Raw genomic sequence first — 18,782 nt, 5'->3', positions numbered from 1 at the left:
ATTCTCCATTGACGGGACATAGTGGTATAGATTTTAAAGCAGAAAACCCCAGAAAATGAAAATGTGGCGGAGGAGTGGTGCGCTCGGACACGTGACCTGGAAGAGGAAGTGAGCGCGAGTTCGCGGGTGCAGGCTCTGGCACGAGGAACCGTCCCGGACACGCTGGGTCAGGCTGGAGTGTGGGTTCAGCACCACGGGCAGGACTGGGCGTCGGGCAGTGGGCTCCCCGGGAGCGGCCAGGCCCTGCACCTGCACAGCCCCACTGCGGGGCCTGCAGTGCTCCTTGCTCCATGGTCACTGTCCCTGCGGACAGTGTGGAGCGGCCACCTGCCGGGCACCTGACTGCCTCCTCCCACACCTGTCAGGACCTGCCCCGAGCCAAGTGGCAGGAGCGCGGCAGCATGCCAGGCCAAGATGGGCAGCGAAGCCCACGTGGGGCGGGGCCAGCGCTGGCCCTAGGAGCTCAGGTCCAGCTGCATGGCGCCCAGGATGGCACTGTCGTAGCGCTCGGCCACCCGCACGGAGCACGAGTGCTCCAGGGCGCTGCTGACCTCGGGGATGCTCTCAGCCGTGTCCCCAAAGCCATGGTAGTGTCCATAGTGCAGGCTGTCCCCCAGCTCGCCCACCCAGGAGGGCCTGCTGGCCACGCAGCTGCTGGGGCTCCCATTCAGGTGCAGGGCGCCACAGAGTTCGGGGCTCCCACCCGGGGCCTGCCCGGGCTCCTCGCGCCCGCGCCCCCCGGGCCCCCCCGGGCCACTGCCAGGAGTGTCCACGCCCAGGGCGGCGCGCCTGCTGTCCGTCCCGGTGCGCGGCGGCGTGCAGGGGAAGTCCAAGTGTCCATTGAGGCCGCGTCCGCTGGCCATGCTGCCGGACACGAAGCTAGCGTGCCTCACATCTGCAGTGGGAAACACACCTGTCACTAGGCAGAAGTGCATGGCAGCCCGGGGCGGCACGCCTTCGCGGGGCCCGGCCGGAGGGGGGACACGCCGGGGAGGCCAGCGGTGTCCTCAGAGCAGGTCCACGGCACAGACAGGACGGGCCGAGGCGGGCACGCACGCACACACGCGGGGTCTCTGGCAGCCGCGAGCAGACCCTCCTGGGGACAGCACATGGGGACACTGCCGCACTGCCCCCCCCCCCCCCCCAGTCCTCCAAACTGCCCGCAAGCAGCTTCTAAATGGTCTCTCGAGGGACAGCGTAGCTTAGCACTGAGTCCTTCAGAGCATGGGGTATTTTATTATTATTTTTGGGGGCAAGTTGCACAATAGCTTTTCTCTTATGTTCTGGTTTTGGGGCCGTAACTAGCTGTGCTCAGGGGTCCCTTTGGGCTGGGCTCCGGGGACCCTGTGTGGTGCCAGGGAAGGGCCCGGCTCAGCCGTGTGCCCGGCATATGCCTTACCCTGGCAGTCTCTTGTCTGGGAACAGTCTTTTTTTTTTTTTTTTTTGCTTTTTGGGGTCATACCCGGCGATGCACAGGGGTTACTCCTGGGTCTGCAATCAGGAATTACCCGTGGCGGTGCTCAGGGGACAATATGGGATGCTGGGAATCGAACCTGGGTCGTCTGCATGCAAAGCAAACGCCCTACCCGCTGAGCTATCACTCCAGCTCCCCACACAACAGTTTTCAGCTAAAATCAAAGGCGGGAAACACTACAGGAAGTAAACTTGAAGTAAAATGACAAGGAGCGAAGTTACATTCTGAGAAGCATTTACTTTCACTGGGGGTGGGTGGGGGGTGGTCATACCTGGCAGTGCTCAGGGGACCATCAGGGGACCATATGGGCTGCGGGGGATCAAACCCGGCTGGCCAAGTGCAAGGCAAGCACCCTCCCTACTGTGCTATTGCTCTGGCCCTACATTTCCTTTGCTCAAAAAAGGAGGAAAAGAAAAAAAGAAAAAAGGTGCGACCAGCTTTTCCTGGCCTGAAGCCGCTATATTGCAACTGAGTGACCAAAGCAAATAACTGGTGACGGTGAAGACGGGGATGGCCCCGTGGCTACAGCCACCAATGGCGCCGAGACTGTATTGAGCACACCCCCCACTCTAACTCAGGGACAGTGCCTCGTGGACATGGGCCCCAGCCCACCCAGGTCCTGTTCAAGGCCCGGAGTGACCCTCCCAGAGGGCCGGGGAAAGCGTGAGGAACAGCAACCATTCCTACCCTTTTCAGATGCAGGACAGGCCTGAGCAGACAGAACCCCAGCAGCTGCGTCCCTGAGTGCCCGGGAAACCCACCCACTCCATTCCATCATCAGACTGCAAGAAGGTTCTAAGCTTCTAGGACTCTAGGAAGATGTACAACCTTGAGAATTCTCTTTTAACCTCAGTGAAGAATTTAGCATAAAAACGTAACGGTGCCTTTCAAGGGAGCAATGGTATCTCTAAGGCTGTGGACACGCGGGGGGTTGGGGGGGTAAGCTAGGACGGTCCCAGGCCGCCCCGGGCAGCGGAGCAGCTTGAAGCCACCCACGCGCTACAGGCAGCTTGTTCTGGACACGGCCACTCGGAGAGCTGCGGGCAGTGCCCTGGGGGCGGTGCTCAGCGTCCACAGCCGGCAGTTCTCGCTTACAAGTTCCTAGCAACGGCCATTTGGCATCATTCGCCCGAAGGGCTCCTGTCAAAACTCAAGGCAAGGCACAGACTGTGCAGGAGCGTCAAACCAGGGCAGCAGATTGCACTTATTTTTCATCTCTGTAGGATGCACCACCAAGGGTTCGCGCGTCTACGGCCGGGCTGGGCCGGCTAGAAGTAGCACGCGTACTGGTTCCGGCAGCGGCAGGGAGTCTGCATGGCCGACACCGTATAGATCTCTAGCTCCCGGGGTCCCGCGGGAGCCCCCGGCTGCGGGCGGCTGTCTTCAGCCACGGGGCTGCCGCTGCAGTTAACGGGACACTGTCCGCTCCCACCTGTTACAGCCGTGAGCTCTCGGTCAACGAGCATTCTGTCGGTGTCATCGTCTGGCTCGCTGCTGGCCGCCGGCAAGTAACAGTCGGGACTGTGGGCTGCACAGAACACAGGGCGTAAGGCTCTCTGCGCGTGTAACGCAAGCGCACACACGCATGCATATGCACGAACACATGCATCCACACACACCCACACATGCACACACACGCACGCATAGGTACAAACACGCATGCATGCCCCACCAGCCTCTCCACAGCTGCCGAGGGCCAAAGCCCTCCGTCCACCCTGGGGTCCAGGCCAGCAAGGGCAGGACTCGGCTGTGGGGCCTGTGCCCACATGTCCAACACCCCGAGGCAGCACTGAAGTGACGTTCACCATCTCCTGAGCAGAAACCAGGGCAATGCTGACCCCCTGCGGTTTCCAAGGGGGACACTCAGGCAGGACCCGAGTGGCCCAGCTGGGAAGGCTCTAAGAGATGGGCAGATAGTGGGCAGCAGGACAACCCGCAAATGTCTATCCCAAACGCCATGTCGCCCCAGCCCCGCCAGCAGCGAGACTGTCCACTGTGCACAGCAGACAAGAGATACCCCCGGGTGGGAGCTCGCCAGGCACACGTAGCGGCTGAGGCTCGCTTCCCCGCCCCCGGCATCCCAGCCAGTCCTCCGAGTCCCCAGGAGTGACTCCTGAGTGCCGAGCCACGCGCGGCCCCAAAACAAGCCCGGGGAACTGCTTGCCTAACAACGGTCGGCCTGCACTGAGCCCACACAGCTCTCCAGGGACAGTGCTCCTGGCTCAGGCCAGGGCCGGGCCTTCTGAGAAGGTGTTGTGGTGGTGGGATTGGTGTTCGAGTGTTAAACGTAATAAATCACTGTAAACAACTTTATAAAAATTCAAAAAAAAAATTACCCTTGTATATACATCCTACTGGTCTCTGGCTTAAAGTCTGTATAATTAAACTTTGGAATTAATATAGTCGTTGTGAATAAAATGACCAATCCCAAAAGACCAAGAAAGATGAGAGGAAAAAAAATCAAAAGCATGGGGCCAGAGCAACAGCAGGAGCAATAGCAATAGCATCCTTGCCTTACACCTGAGTTAGATTCCCGGTGCCCCATACGGTCCCCTGGGCAGTCAGGAGTAAGCCCTGAGCATCACCGGGTATGACCCAAAAGGCAAAAACAAAACCAAAAGGACCAACCAACCAACCAACCAAACAAACAAACAAAAAAAACCCAGGAGTAACCTGGGGCCACTCAAGGCTGCCTGGGCTCTTCAGGACAACGGACAGCACAGAGGTGCAGTGACCCAGGCGCCTGCCGCCAGCTTCCTGCTAAGGTACTTACGGACATGCTCTGGGTCACAGACCGTGGCGTGTGTGCGTGCACGTGTGTGATTCTTTCCCTACGTGAAGATGGAACCCCGGCGCAGGGCCGAGACCCCCGTGCAGGCCTCTCCTGGGCACTCACCATCGGTCCTGGCTTTCTTGGCCCCGAAGGCCTCCGTCTCGTCCAGGCATCTCTTGCGCGGCCCCACGGCTGGGTGGCCCGGGAACGCGCTCCGGGGGCCACCGTTCAAGGCGCCGTTCCTGTAGGGCCGGCTCAGGTGACAGTTCTGCAGGTTCAAGAGAAACTGGGCACATTCGTGGAAACCCTGGGCTTCAGCAATGTCTGCTGCCGTCAAGCCACTGGCATTTCTCAGGCTGCACGACACAAAACACGCAGTTACACCCTGTCCGCGGCGCGCGGCTCTGCTCCGCTCCCTGACTAGCTAGCGGGTGGGGAGCGCGGCGGCCCGGCGCCAGCCTGAGTTACAGGACTGGCCCTTCGCGTGCCCGCTCGCTGGCGCTGCGGCTAACTTGCTCCCGCCACCAGTCGCTGGCTAAGCGGGCCTGGGAGACAGCGGTGCAAACGGATTCCGAGAGGGCGCCTTCCTGGCTAACTCCCCAGATCATCCTCGCGTCGGGCTGAAGGACTAAGTCTAGGCCGCTTCAGACCCGCCGGGACCGGGCTCTGCGGTCTCTCGCGGCGCATCCCCCGGGCCCCCAGCTCAGGCGGGACCGTGAGGGACGGACACGCCTGGGATTGTCCATGGCATTCACAAGGGCTTCCGAGACAGAGGCTTACCGACGGGCCAGTGCGTTAGCGCGTGACACAGTGAGTGGAGACTCAGCGGTCCCGATTAAAGGGCGCGTCAGCGGCCGGAGGGCGGACAGCCTGGGCTCGGGGCTGGCCGTGCGAGGGAGGCGCTATGGCATCGTGGGGCAGCTGAGCGGATGTTTCCTGTGAAAAGCCTCCCGGTAAGGTCTGAGGAGCCACCCCGGCAGGCCCGACCTGGCCGACGTCCCTGGAAGGCGCGGCCGGCCAGAGACCAAGCAGAGGGGACGGACGGGGGGGACGCAGGCCGGGGTCCGGGCAGCAGCAGCAGGCCAGCAGGGCCGCCCACCCCGGCCTCCTGCTGCACCCCACACCGCCCAGCACGCCACACGCCCACACTTCGAGGGCAGCTGCAGGAAGTGAGTGGGGCGCCAACCAGGGCTCGGGCTGGAGGCGACAGGCAGGAGCTCGCGGCACTGCCGGCCCAGCCCCAGCCCACAGCAGCCCGTCTCTCCACAACAGCCCTCCAAGGCGGGCCCGAGTCCAAACCCGGGTTGGTGAGGAGCAAAGGCAAGGCGATCGGGAAGCCACCAGCCACCGGCCCCAGGGCCACCGAGGTCAAGGCCACCCCTCCCCCGCTGGGCTCCTGGGGACTGTGGTTCCAGAAGTCCGCATGTCCTGTCTGCGGGCCGCCCCCAGCCCCCAAGCTCTGGGATGTTCTGGTGCGCGACCCCGGGGGGTAGCCGAATGTGGGCAGGGTGAAGTACACCAACCACCCGGGCTTTGCGCACAGACTTGAGATTCAATTATGGATGCGTGATTCCCCAACGGGAAATCTCTCGAAATGCCTTCACTACGCCAGAACCGGACTGGAAGAGGGAATCGCCTCAAGAAACTTAAAAAAAAAAAAAAAAACAACCAAAACCAAACAAACAGTATAGCTAAGCGAACAGATACCCAAGCTCCCCCAGGAGGAGGAAGGCCCAGTCCTGACAACCCTTCCACTCGGCTGGTGCCACAACACATACGCATCGACCCCAGCCTGGCGCTTGGGGCACCCAGACCCCTGCTGACCACCCCCCCCACCTGCTCTGGGCCAGGGGTGGGCTTGGAAGGAGAGCTCGCATGGGCCCCCCCCACCTAGAACAAAGCCAGCAGCCAGCACGTGGGCAGAGCGCCCACACATGGCGATTCTGTCTGGAACATCTAGAAGCTGGGGCAAGTTCTCACATTGCAAACGATAAGGACCGCCACCAAAACCCTGGAGGGTCTCCTGGAGGCCCTGTCAGTCACACCGGTCACGCCGAGAATTAGGAGGGGACTGAAGGGCCGGACCAGCTGAGCGCCCCCCCCCCCCCGTCCCACCCCGACTCGGGGTCTCCCCTGGAGCCCTCATGCGGCCAGTGAGCCACCGGGGCATCTGCCAACACGCTGCAGACAGTGAGGCCATCCTTCTTCACCCCCCGCCCCCCCCGGGGCTCGGGCCAGTAAGCCAGGGCTGCTCGAGACCAGCTCCTTCTGCGCCCCGGGGAGCCCCACGCCCTGCTCCTCCGAGCAGTCTGGACACTGGGGTCGGCTGGAGGGAGTGGGCCAAAGGGTTGTGAGGGGGTCTCTGCACTGGCTCAGTCTCTGTCCTAAGAGCTCCCCCCCCCCCAAAAACAACTTCTTACAAAGCAGACATCACTGGGACGCGAGACGACGCGGAGCCCAGAGGGTCTCTCTGCTACCATGGATGGGAGCTGCCCAGGGGCCAGTGCTCGTGGCCACCGAGCCGGCCCAGGCCCTGCCTGTGAAAAGCTCCGGCCGCCGCTGCTCCCGGGGGGACGTGGGGCGTGTCCGCTCGGGAGGCTCCCAGGGTGCCCCGTGTGCCCATAGCTCCGGAGGCCGAGGGTCCACTCACAGTGTCACCGCACGCTGCAGAGAAGCCGCTGGCACCACAGCGGTTCTGCATTCTCTTTTTCAGTGAAGGAAAACACACATCGGGGAACAAGCATTGTGAGGAATCAGAGTCTGAGCGGACGCCCCCCCAGGGCCTCGGGTTCAGGGGAAGAGAAGTTTGTTAATGCCATGTGACAATCGATCTACGGTTCCCGTGACTAAGGTTTCTGTCGGGGTCCTGCTCTCCACTTGGCTGCGGTTAGTTACAGATACCGAGGTCGCTATGGTACATTAGGGGGCAAGCATGCATGGCTAGTCTCTACCTGAGCTCCTAGATTAGCAGGAAAACCAATCACCGCAACAAATACCTCGACAGCACGGCTCGCGGAGAGAGGTGGCCACGCTGACCCCTCAGAGCCGTTCAGCCGTTCCTAAGGGAGTGCTCTCCCCCTCTCTACGGTGACTTGGGAAACCAAGTCAATTCGAATTATGTAGCTGGAAAACATTGACACGTGTCGTTGCTATAGGTTCAGAGTCTTCTGTGTGATTTAAAACGGGCAATGGGTCATGAGACAGGAAACGCAAAGAGGGAGCACAGAGGGGTTACAGATACATACACACAGGAGGGGGCCAGGGGCCGGGGGCCGCGGCCTGCACGCCACGGCCGTCACCGTCACCATGTCTGAGCGTGGAGCCAGCTCCCGTGAGTCAAGATTGCAATAAGAGTTTAACAGTATGGACTAAAACCATGAACTCACGATTCTCGTTACTTTAAAATTTGGTATGCTGTATTTCAAATACATTAGTAACTATTCCTAGATGGAAATAAGCAAATACAGGGAATCATTAAAAAAAAAATTAAAACACGACCATATGTCCATTTGTACAGACAGAACATTAGCAAACATCTAAAAGGTTTTTTGGGGGGAAGGGGGCCAGGGAAATGTTTCTTTAACCATTTGGCATCCAAACGCTTAAATAATTAGTGAAATTTTCTTAAACATATTCTTCCTGTAACAACAGGAAGACACTATTTTAAAAAGTTTCTATATGGAAAATTTGGTGCCAAGTTTTCAATTCATGTTCAACATTTTTGAGGACAGTTTTACCTTGCAAGTGAGGCTCACAAATATTTGCCTATATGAAAATATAAGTACATCATTCAATGAGTCTAATGAAATATTTAATATCCTCCCACTGTAATTCGGCAAGGGAACATATACATATCCAGAAACCACTGGTTTTACTTGAAAGCTCTATTTACAAACGCAGTGGTGAAGCAAGCACAAAGGCCTGCCAGGGAAGGGGACACGGGCTGTCACGAGCAGTACTGCAAATTCAGGAGGGCCTGGCCAACACTGCGGCCCCGAGGCAGGGTGCCCATCCTATCTGGAGGGCCTGCCTTCCAGGAGGTAGATCGAGGGGGCCGGCCCAGGGGGACAGAGGGTTGGCAGGCCCCTGAGGAAATCTGCAGGACGTTTGCCAAGGGCAAAAGTTGCAAAAGGAATCTGATACCAACAGGCATTTCTCTCAAGGACCTACCTGGAAACTTGGTTCCAGTCAGGACCTGTGGGTGAGCCAGTCCAGGTGGGTCCTGAATAGTCAGTCAAGAATGCCGGGGGGGCTCCTCGATTCTCAGACAATTTCAAGAAACGCATACTCAGCCTGCGGCTGCTCTGAGCCAGGCGGGGTCAAGGGGTCTGGGAAGGGCTGGCTCCCAGGACCCGCCTGAACTGGAGGTAAGGAGGGAGTGGCCAGGAGGCAGGAGGTCAGCAGACGCTGCCCTGACCGTGCCACCAGGAAGGGCCCCTGGCCGGCACACGGGGGGCGGGAGAGAGTCTGACCAGACCCAGGTCCTTTATTCCTACGAGAGGCATTTTTAAAAAGCTGTGAACACAAAACACTTTTCACTTGACCTCTCCAGAATGACAGACGAAGCAACCAAAATTGCTCTGTGTCAAATCGTAAGAAAACCCAAGGTTCAAAATCTGCACCTGACGGTGTCAGTAGCAGAAAAAGCTTTTAAATTATCAGCAAATGTCCAGCGTGTTTTCCTGAAACCGGACGAAGGCTGCATCTCGCTGCTACTTATTCAGTCGTTCAAAAGGAAAAGGAGGCCCGCAGTGTGCCCGGTGCCCTCCTGCCTCCAGCCCTGTGGCAGGTGGCAGAGAAGCTGACGGGCCGCAGGCAGGCGGGAAACACCTCTCAGGCCCTCTGAAGCTTTAGACTGCACACAGCACCGGTGTCTATATCCAGTGGGATTTCATTTGTAGATGAGCAAAAACGAGCAAATTATAATGACCGGCATACAGCCAGGAACTCAACCTCACATGAAAAAGAAAGCTTGGCACCAAAACTCAAAGTATCAAACAAGAGAAAGAAAAAAAAAAAACTCTGTCAACATACTCACGTGTGTGCTAGAAAAGGCAACAGCAGCGTTAGGTCAAGCCTTACCCTCGGGTGCCTACGGCGGCCGGCGTGAGCTACGCCACACACCGGCCTGGCCCTACCCAGTGACCCAAAGAGCCGCGGCTTAAAGGCACCGGCCACTGACGGACGGAGCAGGCGAGGGACAGCGGGGCAGGAATGAACAACACGGTTAATCACCAGCTCCCGAGGGTCCTGCCGCAGAGCCGGCGGGTTCCCGGGTGGGGGACTCGGATCGGCTCCCCGCGACTACAGCGTGTCATATAAAGAATGAATGATTGGGTCCACTCTGAGCCCGAAAAATGGGAGCAAAATCCCTGGGGCCCCTTGACCTGAAATACAGAAGCGCCCAAGGTGCTAGGGCTACACCTGCCTCAGGATGAGCCCTGGAGGCCCCGGACAGGACCGAGCTAAGTACCACCACCCGGGACCCAAACGGCCGCTGACCGGCACACCGGACGCGGTCAGCAGGAAAAAGGGGAGTGTCAAGAAGCAGTGGACAATGGAGATTCTCGGCAAAGCTGACATTTTACCTAGAGGTTCAAGACTAACCCATCACGCAGACAATGGCAGCGACACTGGTTACGGGGTGCTCCCTCCAGGCCAAGGACTTAGAACCTAAGAAGGGCAGGGAGTCACCACGGGGCACGGTCTTGAGAGAGGGCAGAGCGGCACGGGGGCCATGCTCGGTCCCACGGGGCGGAAAAGAGACTCGGGGTCCTGGAACCAAGGGCACGAGTGTGAATCAAAGGTTCTCATGCTAGGACCTATTGAAAAAAGGACATAATGATAGATAGATAGATAGATATTTAAGTATTACGCTATCCGTTCAAATGAATAAAACTAACAGTAATACAATGTTCAGGACCAACTAGAGCTATTGTTTAGAAAAAGAAGGCATTAAAAAGGTAACTATTCATTGTTTCAGTAAATGACAAGCACTTTAATCAATCATTCCATGACTTAGAATCAAAGCTTCTGTGCTGTGGAAACTACGTCTACAATTCTGCTTTAAATAAGCCCATTGAGAATCACCTCAACGGCGTGAAGATCGTAGGCTGTATATTCGTATTAGCAATCGTTTTTACATTACCTTAATCATAACTACATAGGAGGCCTCGGGTCCCCTGCAACGTAAGTTACACAGGTCACAAGGATGCGGCACATGCGCGGCAGTGGACGATCCCAGCCCGCACGCAGGACTGGCCTCCACACTGACCCGAGCCGGCCGCGAGGACCCGGCCCATCGAGGGGCTGCCCAGGACGGCAATGTAGGGTCCAGACAGTGACGAAGCAGGCGGCTGAGCCGAGTCAGTGCCCTGGCCACCTGGGTCTGGACATTCCCAACGGGAGCCAAGTGCCTGTGACAGGCTTTTGGGACTATTCAAGGCACCCAGGCGGCTCTAGACGTGGCCAGGCTCACAGTATTGGGCAGCTACACAGCTCTACAGCTCACATGCAACATTCTGGGTGAAAAACACATTCGTTTTGTTAATACTGTGAACTGGAGAAAAAAAAAATTATCATATAAAGCTGAAAGTTGATACAAATAAATTTAGCATCTAAAACAGACTTGGGCACCAGAGCCGACGGCCGACTTGCCATGTGATCACATTCTGAGATTACTCAGTTTAAAAGTGAACACTGCTCCAGCAAACCAGAAATGACTTCTCGCTGAGCACTGGGTGCCAGCCAAGACACGAGAATCTGATGGTGCCGATCCCCAGGCAAGGGGGAACGCTGGAGACTTCTCTCTTATGTGGAGCTTAATCGTCAACAGCCTAAACCCTGGCGTCTGACATGGGTCTCCCCAATCCCCACATCTGCTAGAGATGCGGAGAGAGACTCAGCTGGTGTTGGCTGCTGCGGCCCTCTGGGAGGAGACGCCTGCCCAGGCTCATGACTGGCCACCCATGGTCCCAGCCCAGAGAGCTCTCAAGGCTTCGGAGGGGCTGAGACCTTCGGGCCCACCTGGAGGTGGTCAGCTGCCATCCCCCAGCACAGGGCCCACACGAGCACTAAACCTGAACACAGCCCATCACCCCAGTTCTGGGGGGAATCAGGGAGACACTTACTCGATCCTTGCCCCGTTGGCCGCAAGGGCGCCCACGCAGTCCAGGCTCCCGGAGCGAGCGGCCTTGTGGACCGGAGTCTCGCCCTCACAGTCCTGGAACCAGAACACAAAACACATCTCTGGTGAGTGGGGCCAGAGGGCGCGCACTGCGGGGAGCGCGTCCAACCCCAGACAGGGCCCTGGCACCAATGATGGTGTGGCCCAGAGGGAATTGGTTACCCTGCCTTTGCCCAGCCAGTGGGAGTTGGAACGGCCACAGAACACTCCCCCGAGGAACAGGAGACAAGACAGGGACAGAGCTCCTTCTCAGGAACGTGGTAGAGCATGGGCAGCGGCTCGGAAATTGGTCCGGGCCAGGTCTTGGCCTGAACGTGCCACTACAAGTGCTCAGCCCCCGGGAAGTTCAAGTCAGAGAGGGACAAGGCCGGTTAAGAGTTATCAGTAGGAATGCTGGTGCCACCAGGACCGGCTCCCGCCCCCCCCCCCCCCCGACAGAGAATCAGGGCCCGCAGGAGGTGGCCGAGCTCAGGGTCAGGAGAGCAGAAAGCTGTCCCCGAGGGTCACTCAGGGCCAAACGCTGTGGAGGGTGCCCCAGGGAAAATCCCTCTGGGAGATTCAACCCAAACAGCCCGGAGAGATGGATGAGCTGGGCCACTGGACAGGGACGACCTGGCAGGTAAACAGAGGTGAAGACAGACGCAGGAGGCGTTTCTGTGAAACCCCCGGCAGGCTGAGCTGCACCAGCTCCCAAACCCCTCCACCAGCGCCAGGAGCGGAGGGGGCAGGAGAGACGGCGGCGGAGGGCCTGGAGAGACCATTCATCAAGCCTGGAAAGCCGCGCGGGTGTGGGGTAGCCCCAGCTTCATTCTGTGTTTGTGGAAACGGAGGACCAGTGCCTCTCCGTGAACTCGGGTTTGCAAGTAAAACCCACCTCAACCTCCAGAAAAGCGACAACAGACGAGGCAGGAAGTAAAATCCCACCGAGTGCCAGGAAGAGCACAGGGGTGGGACAGGGAGGGCTGGCAAAGCCCCTCGTGTGTGTCTCAGGGGCGCCACGCCTCACTGTAGGGCAGGGCCCCCGAGGGCGCGCGCGGGAACTTTTCAAGGGTGGCACATTTGAGGCCAGTGGCTCACGCTGCAAAAATACCTAACGGCTAAGAACATGATTCCAGAACAGCCGTTGCCCAGCTCTGACGAATCAAGTGGAGAGCCGCCAGGATCGACGGATGAGTCACCTTGAATTCCAACAAAGGAAAAAGCCTCGTTTGTAATCGAGTCACAAGAAACTAAAGGCAGCCGCCAGCGCCAGCAAAACCCCCGGCAGGGACGGGGAAGGCGCCGGAAACACAGCAACCACAGCATCAAAGCACTTTCCCTGCCAACTGCCACTCCCTCCGGGCAGCGCCTGGCAGTGCTGGCAGGGCAGCCTCAGTGCCCCCAGGGAATGGGAAAGAGCTGGCACGCCCCAGGCTGGAAAACAGGCGAAAACAAACTATGGCTCAGCATCGGTGCCAGAGTGGGCTACCGCAAAACACAAACCCCACTCCAAACGGGGTCAGCAGAGTCACCAAGAGCGAAAGGAAGACGCGTCATCTGCTCTGCAGGCCTTTGCGAAGGGAGGAAGCGAGCCCACGGCTGGGCAGGGGTGCCCCGGGTGGGCAAGTCCCGCTAACCGCAGTCAGCGGGGTAAGAGTTGAGGGGACACTAGCGCAGGTGACCACGGATGACGACCAGAGTCACCACCACGCGGCAGAGGCCAGGCCAGGGAAAACCCAACCGCAGACCCCAAAGAGTTTCTGCAGCCCACTGTCCCCGGCTGGGCCTGGCTCCGGCCGCTCGCCCAGCAGCTGGGGCTTTCCCAGTGTCCAGCCTGCCAGGAGGGGCCGGCACCCACCCCGCCCCGCCCCCAGCCACGACAGTCCCGCCGCGGCGACTCACCGGCTGGTCAACGCTGGCTCCGGCCTGGATCAGCCACAGCAGGCACTGGGGGTGGCCCCCGAACGCGGCGATGTGCGCCGGGGTCTGGGCGTAGCGCGAGGTGGACGTGTCCAGCGTGGCTCCGGCCTGCACCAGCTGGACCAAGCACTCCAGCTGCGGGGACAGCGGGAGAGGAGGCGTGAGGGGGGGCTCCAGGGCCCGGCCCCCTCGAGCAGCGGTGCGGGGCCAGGGGCACGGGAAACGCCTTCCGGGCTGCCCACTCGGGAAACGCTCCCCCGGCCCTAACCACCGGACCTTCGCGTCCGAGCGGACGCCCGAGCATCGCGGGGGCTACAGAGGGTGGCCCGGGGCCGCGCCCGGCCAGGTCCCGGTTCGGGTCCGGTCCGGTCCCGCACAGCGCGACCGTTAGAAAGCGCCGCACGTGCGCCCGGGCTCGGGGCGCCCGCCGCTTCCGCCCCGCCTTCCCGGCAGGCCCCGCGCCGCGAACATGGCGCCTTAAAGCGCCCGCGCCCACCTTGCCGAAGTGCGCGGCCCAGTGCACGGGCGTCCAGCCGTAGAAGGAGTCCTCGGCGGCCAGGTGGGCGCGCGGCGCCTGCCGCAACAGCGAGCAGAGCGCGGCCACGTCTCCGTCGCGGCAGGCGCGGTGCAGCGGGAAGCGCAGCGACAGCAGCTCCTCGCTGGAGAAACCCGCCTCCACGCCCGAGCCCGTCCCGGCCGCCGACATGGTTTGGGCCGAGAGGACGCGCCGCGAGGACCCGCTAGGCCGCCGCCGCCGCCGCCACCCGAGCACAAAGAAGTCGGAGCAGCGCCGCCGCCGCCGCGTCCCGCCGGCTGCCGAGCGAAGCGCGCACGGGGCCGGGGCGGGGCCTGCGTGGCGCCGGGCGGGGCTTGCGTGGCGCCGGGGCGGGGCCTGAGTGGCCGCACGGAAGGCCGGGACGGGGCCGGGGGCGGGGCCAGATGGGGCGGAGTCTGAGCACTCGCTCCAGTCAGGACCCGGCGAGCGAGGGCGGGGCGGGGCCTTATCGGGGCGGGGCCGAGCGGCCTGGCCGGCCGGTGGGCGAGGCCTAATCGGGGGCGGGGCCGAGCGTCCCGGCCGGCCAGTGGGCGTGATTGCGGCGGTCCTTGCTGGCCCCGCGCTGCCCGGCCCGACCCTGGGCGGCAGTGGACCGGAACCCGTGGACAGCATCCTGCGGGACGCGCAGGCGCAGCCCCGGGCTGCTGTGGGACCAGATCCTCTGTCTGAGGGCCCGAAGCTGCCCCCAATGCGACTGTTTTCTAGGGTGGACATCGCCAATTTCGTGGGGAATGGCCGCTATTAGTGCGGCCACTTCCTCCTCGCCTTCCTCAGACTTTATTTCACTCGGGTATATTTGAGGAGATTATTTTTTTATTAAAAAAACTCAATCCAGGGTTGGCTGGCTGGAGGGTCTCTTTACTTGGGGTGGCGGGGCTTGATTCCCTGCACCCGTGGGCCCCAGAGCACCCCGCAGCAGGGGGGAGCTGGGGAGCAGGGGCGAAAGGAGGCCTCGGTCTGTCCCCTGGCCGGCTGCTCCCGACAGCTTCGTTCTAGCTGTTCCCAACGTCTTAAACATTCCTGCCAATTCCAAGACTGGGGAAGTTTACATTTCCCAAGACCATGAATTTTCCTCCTACCCTGGGCTCATGGGAGACCAGGAGAAAAGGGGCAGTTCCTGGTGTACAAAGGCCTTCAATAGAAAGCCAGTCCCCAGCACAGTGGGAAGGATCATCACCTTAGCAACATAGTAACCATAAATTCCCGTTTGCTCTGGGAGGCTGAGGCTTTGCTTAGCAAGTCACATAAAGACCCAGTTTGCCTATAAAAAAAACCACAAAATGAGCCATATTAACTCAGTCCTCTACAAGGTTCTTCCCCTGCTGGGGAGTTTCTCTTCTACTTTCTGGTAAACTTCGGTATTTTCTAGCTCTTAATGTGAGCATCTTTATACTCCATGTTTTCATTCTTGCAAACACTGACCAACCTGGGGACCACGGATGGACACAGAAACCTGCTGTCACCGCTCCTGCATCCCCGCAACTCCGCTTGGCCCCCCAGGAAGTGCCTGGCGTGGGCCGTGGCTGGTGCTGTGGCTGTGAGCGCCTTAGTGGCACGCTCGTGAGCACCCAGCACCCTTCCCCCCCGCCCCCCCAACGCAGCCGTCCACTGCGCCTGGAGCCCACATGATCCACAGGGCACAGGACCAGTGACCTGAGGGCTCAGGTCGCTCTTTGCAGGCGAAGGAGAGCCAGTCCCATCTCTGCCCAGGTCCAGCAGGGCTGATGGCTTCCCTTGCAGAAGCCACAGGGTTTCAGGAGGAGGCCAACAGTGAACCCAGGGGAGGAGATGCATGTTCAAGCAGAAGGCGGATGCCGAGGCCTTGGCAGGCCTTGACGGGAACAGCAGAACTCTCCCCAGCTGCTCCCAGCAGCCAGGTCTGTCAACAGGGAGACACTTGACAATGGACCTTCTTTGGGTTTGGGGTTTGGGTCACACCTGAGGTGCTCAGGGCTAACTCCTTGCTTTGGCACAGGAACCTCTCCTGGAGGGGCTTTTTTCTCTTCAAGGCCTCAGTCACAACTTTAAGTTTCTCTTTGAAGTTCCTTTTCTAAGGGTGGGGTCCACCCTTCTCCAGATGGTGCCTAAGTTTCTTCAAAGACCTCAAAGACCTTTACATCTCAAAGGGATTCAGCCCAAAGGCCCTGGGGCTCCCTCAGCTTCTTTCAGTCACTTCCTGGTTTTGTTACAAGGAGAAATTCTTGCCCAAGGCGCAACCTTAGTTATAAACTGTACTCTGGAACCAAGAGCTTCACCCAGGGAGCTCAACCTCGAGTCCAGGCAGCCCTGGAACAGAGCTTGCCCCCCCTGGCAAGTACCCAGCGTGGGAGAGCACTGGATCCCGAGTACTGGGACCTGGGGAGGCATGGGAGAACCTGAAGGAGGCCAATGGGCTGGTAAGGAGCTTATTCTGTCGGTCAGGCAAGAGAGCACATTCTTCAGTCTTTCAAGCAGTAACATTTCCTTGGGTCCAGAAGATAGAAATGCACACGTCCGTCGGGGCCAGCACTGAGGGGTTTCCTGGCCGCACCAGGACTATGTGAGGGGGCGGGCACGAGATCGGGACAAGGAGATGGACATGAAGATGCGCTGAACTGGCCCAAGGACCAGGCGTGGCCTCGGCCTCCTTCGAGAAGCCTCGGAACCAGACCTACTTTCCAACCCACTGAGACTATTTTTTTTTTTTACCCGTGGAGTTTATTTTACAGGCCTAGGAAACTAAAGTAGGTTATAGTGATAGAAAACTTTCTCAATTAAGATGGCTTTTTTCTGATTTCTTTTTAGGGCGACTTGGACTAGAGTGTGTCCTAGACAGAGCAGCACAGACATTGTTTAACACAAGCTCTGGGGGTGGTAAGACAGCCCTGCGGGGAGGACGCCCCCCCTTGTATGCTGCCAACCTGGGCTCCATCCGGCATCCTGTGCCATCCTGTGCGGTCCCACAAACACGGCCAGTAGTAATTCTTGAGTGTAGGGCCAGGAGTAGGCCCTGAGTATTGCCAGTGTGGCCCCAAAGAGAGCAAAAACAAGCTCTTGTGGGCTGCAGCACAGTGGGTAGGGCGTTTGCCTTGCACTCAGCCGACCCGGTTCGATTCCCAGCATTCTATATGGTCCCCTGAGCACTGCCAGGAGGAACCCCTGGGTGTGACCCAAAAGGCAAAAAACAAAACAAGCTCTCGAAAGCTCCAGGTGCAGTGCTCTGCAGAGCACTACTGCTCGCCTGCACAGCCCTCACCAAGGAAGGGGGTGCCCTGCAGAGCCGGGCGGCAGGGCTTGTCCTGGGGAACCCCTGGGGAAAGCTGACGTTGTCAATAGTTCGGAGGGCCCAGAGCGCTCCACTTCGGGCCCACTGTCTTCATCAGATGATGCACGTGCTAACTGGGCACAAGGGTCACAGGGGCATGGACTGGGCACCCCATGCCAGCGTCTGGCGGGCTTGCCTGGTTGTATTCTGCTCTGACTGGCTTCTTCCAGACCTCTCATGTCTAAAACAGCTTCCATCTCCCTATGGAGTGAAATGGGCTTATCCAGGCAAACAGGCAGCAATCAAGAGAGACTGCTTCCCTCTGAAGATGCAGTGCCACACACTGACTCTCCTTGGGAGAAGAGAGAGACATGCTCGGTCCCTGCACAAACCTCAGTCAGCCGCGTATCTGCACAGCCGTCGCAGTGAGCACCCCACAGTGCTCTGAAAAGGGCTGAGAACCGTCACTCTGTTCATTTCTGGACAACAGAATCGACGCGCCATCACACACACTCTGACCGCATGACAGCATTGATTTCACAACTGTGGGGCCCAAACAGTGGGAAAGCCCCTGAACGGGTGGCCGAATGGTGACAGGCAGGCCCGCCCCCAGGACGGAGGAACTCAGGGTCCAGGCAGACACGACCTGCTGGAGGAAGACGTGTCCTCCTGAGGGAGAGACGTCCTGCTGGGGGTCTCATGCCTCTGTGCAGAATCCCGCCCTTCCAGGCAGAGACCCAACCCTCTCGGGAGCCTCTGGGCCAGGGACCCATGCTGAGTCCTCAGGGCAGCCTCTTGTCTGTCTGTGGGAGGCAACAGTGCAGGGAGGGGTGGGCCAGGGTGCCTCAGACTCCAAGTCTGCAGACACTATTTTAGGTGTGATCTCTGCCTGGCCGGTCATAAGGGTGCTGAACAACTCGGTCAGGTGTTCTGGATGTTTCTAGGCCACGTTTGGGTGAGATGTCAAGGCAAGGGCAGGTGCCCTGGTCTGAAGGCCTGGCTGGAGGCCTGGGGTGCAGAGGGCCCTTCGGTCACAAGGGCCGGTCCTGGCACGCATGAGTCTTTTCTTTTTACTTTTTGGCTGCCCCGGCAGTGCTCGGAAGTTACTCCTGGCTCTGCACTCAGCGACCCCCGGAGGTGGGCCCGGCTAGAGTTGCCCCTTTGGCAGTTCCCACACACCCAGCTCTGGGCAGGGCACCAGGACCTCGGGCAGAGGCCGAGCGCCCACCTGCTCACACAGCGGCCCTCACCGCCCGCGGGTGCAGGAGGGGCCAACGCCCCCTCCAAGGGTGGATCCACCTTCCACCGGCTCTCAGCTGACCCAGCGGGCCATGCGGGCTCTGGGGGCAGCCCTGTCCTTGTCCCTCCTGCACACGTCCAGGACTCGGTGCTATGGGACAGGAAGCACGCTGTTGCTGTCGCTGTTTGACACCGTTTATTGGCAGCCTGGGGCTGAACCTGGGGCAACACTGGGGGCCGTGGCCCTCAGGGCTGACTGAGCTGGTTCTTCTCTTGCCGACTTTTGTGCCTGAGTCTTGGCCACTGGAGACTGTTTCGTCCTGGTGGAGACGTTCGCTGAGGGCAGTCTGGGGTGAACCCCGGGCGGGGCAGGTGGAGAGACCCCTCCCTGCTCACCACAGATACCTCTCG

The 18,782-nt window shown here is 59.7% G+C and overlaps 1 protein-coding gene across 1 annotated transcript; it reads right to left on the bottom strand.

Moving 5' to 3' along the window:
• Window positions 1–408: 408 nt before the first annotated feature.
• ANKRD10 (ankyrin repeat domain 10) lies at window positions 409–14,176 on the bottom strand. The gene is made up of 6 exons (XM_056109920.1): window positions 13,829–14,176; window positions 13,315–13,467; window positions 11,378–11,469; window positions 4,371–4,603; window positions 2,907–3,002; window positions 409–895 (listed from the first exon to the last, which is right to left on the bottom strand). The coding sequence occupies exons 1-6, from the start codon at window positions 14,036–14,038 to the stop codon at window positions 456–458; spliced, it is 1,224 nt and encodes a 407-aa protein (XP_055965895.1). The 5' UTR covers window positions 14,039–14,176; the 3' UTR covers window positions 409–455.
• Between the last annotated feature and the right edge of the window lie 4,606 nt (window positions 14,177–18,782).

The sequence above is a fragment of the Sorex fumeus genome, unplaced genomic scaffold, assembly GCF_029834395.1.
Source record: "Sorex fumeus unplaced genomic scaffold, SorFum_2.1 ptg000008l, whole genome shotgun sequence".
Taxonomy (NCBI): domain Eukaryota; kingdom Metazoa; phylum Chordata; class Mammalia; order Eulipotyphla; family Soricidae; genus Sorex; species Sorex fumeus.
This window is presented reverse-complemented; position numbering and strand designations above follow the sequence as displayed.

What these genes read in the sequence shown, in the direction of transcription:
- ANKRD10 (XM_056109920.1), bottom strand. Translation starts at nt 14,038, where the DNA reads ATGTCGGCGGCCGGGACGGGCTCGGGCGTGGAGGCGGGTTTCTCCAGC. An exon ending in GAGCCAGCGTTGACCAGCCG is followed by an intron (nt 11,470 to 13,314) that starts GTGAGTCGCCGC and finishes TTCTGGTTCCAG; the next exon opens with GACTGTGAGGGCGAGACTCC. An exon ending in CAAGAAAGCCAGGACCGATG is followed by an intron (nt 3,003 to 4,370) that starts GTGAGTGCCCAG and finishes TGTTCTGTGCAG; the next exon opens with CCCACAGTCCCGACTGTTAC.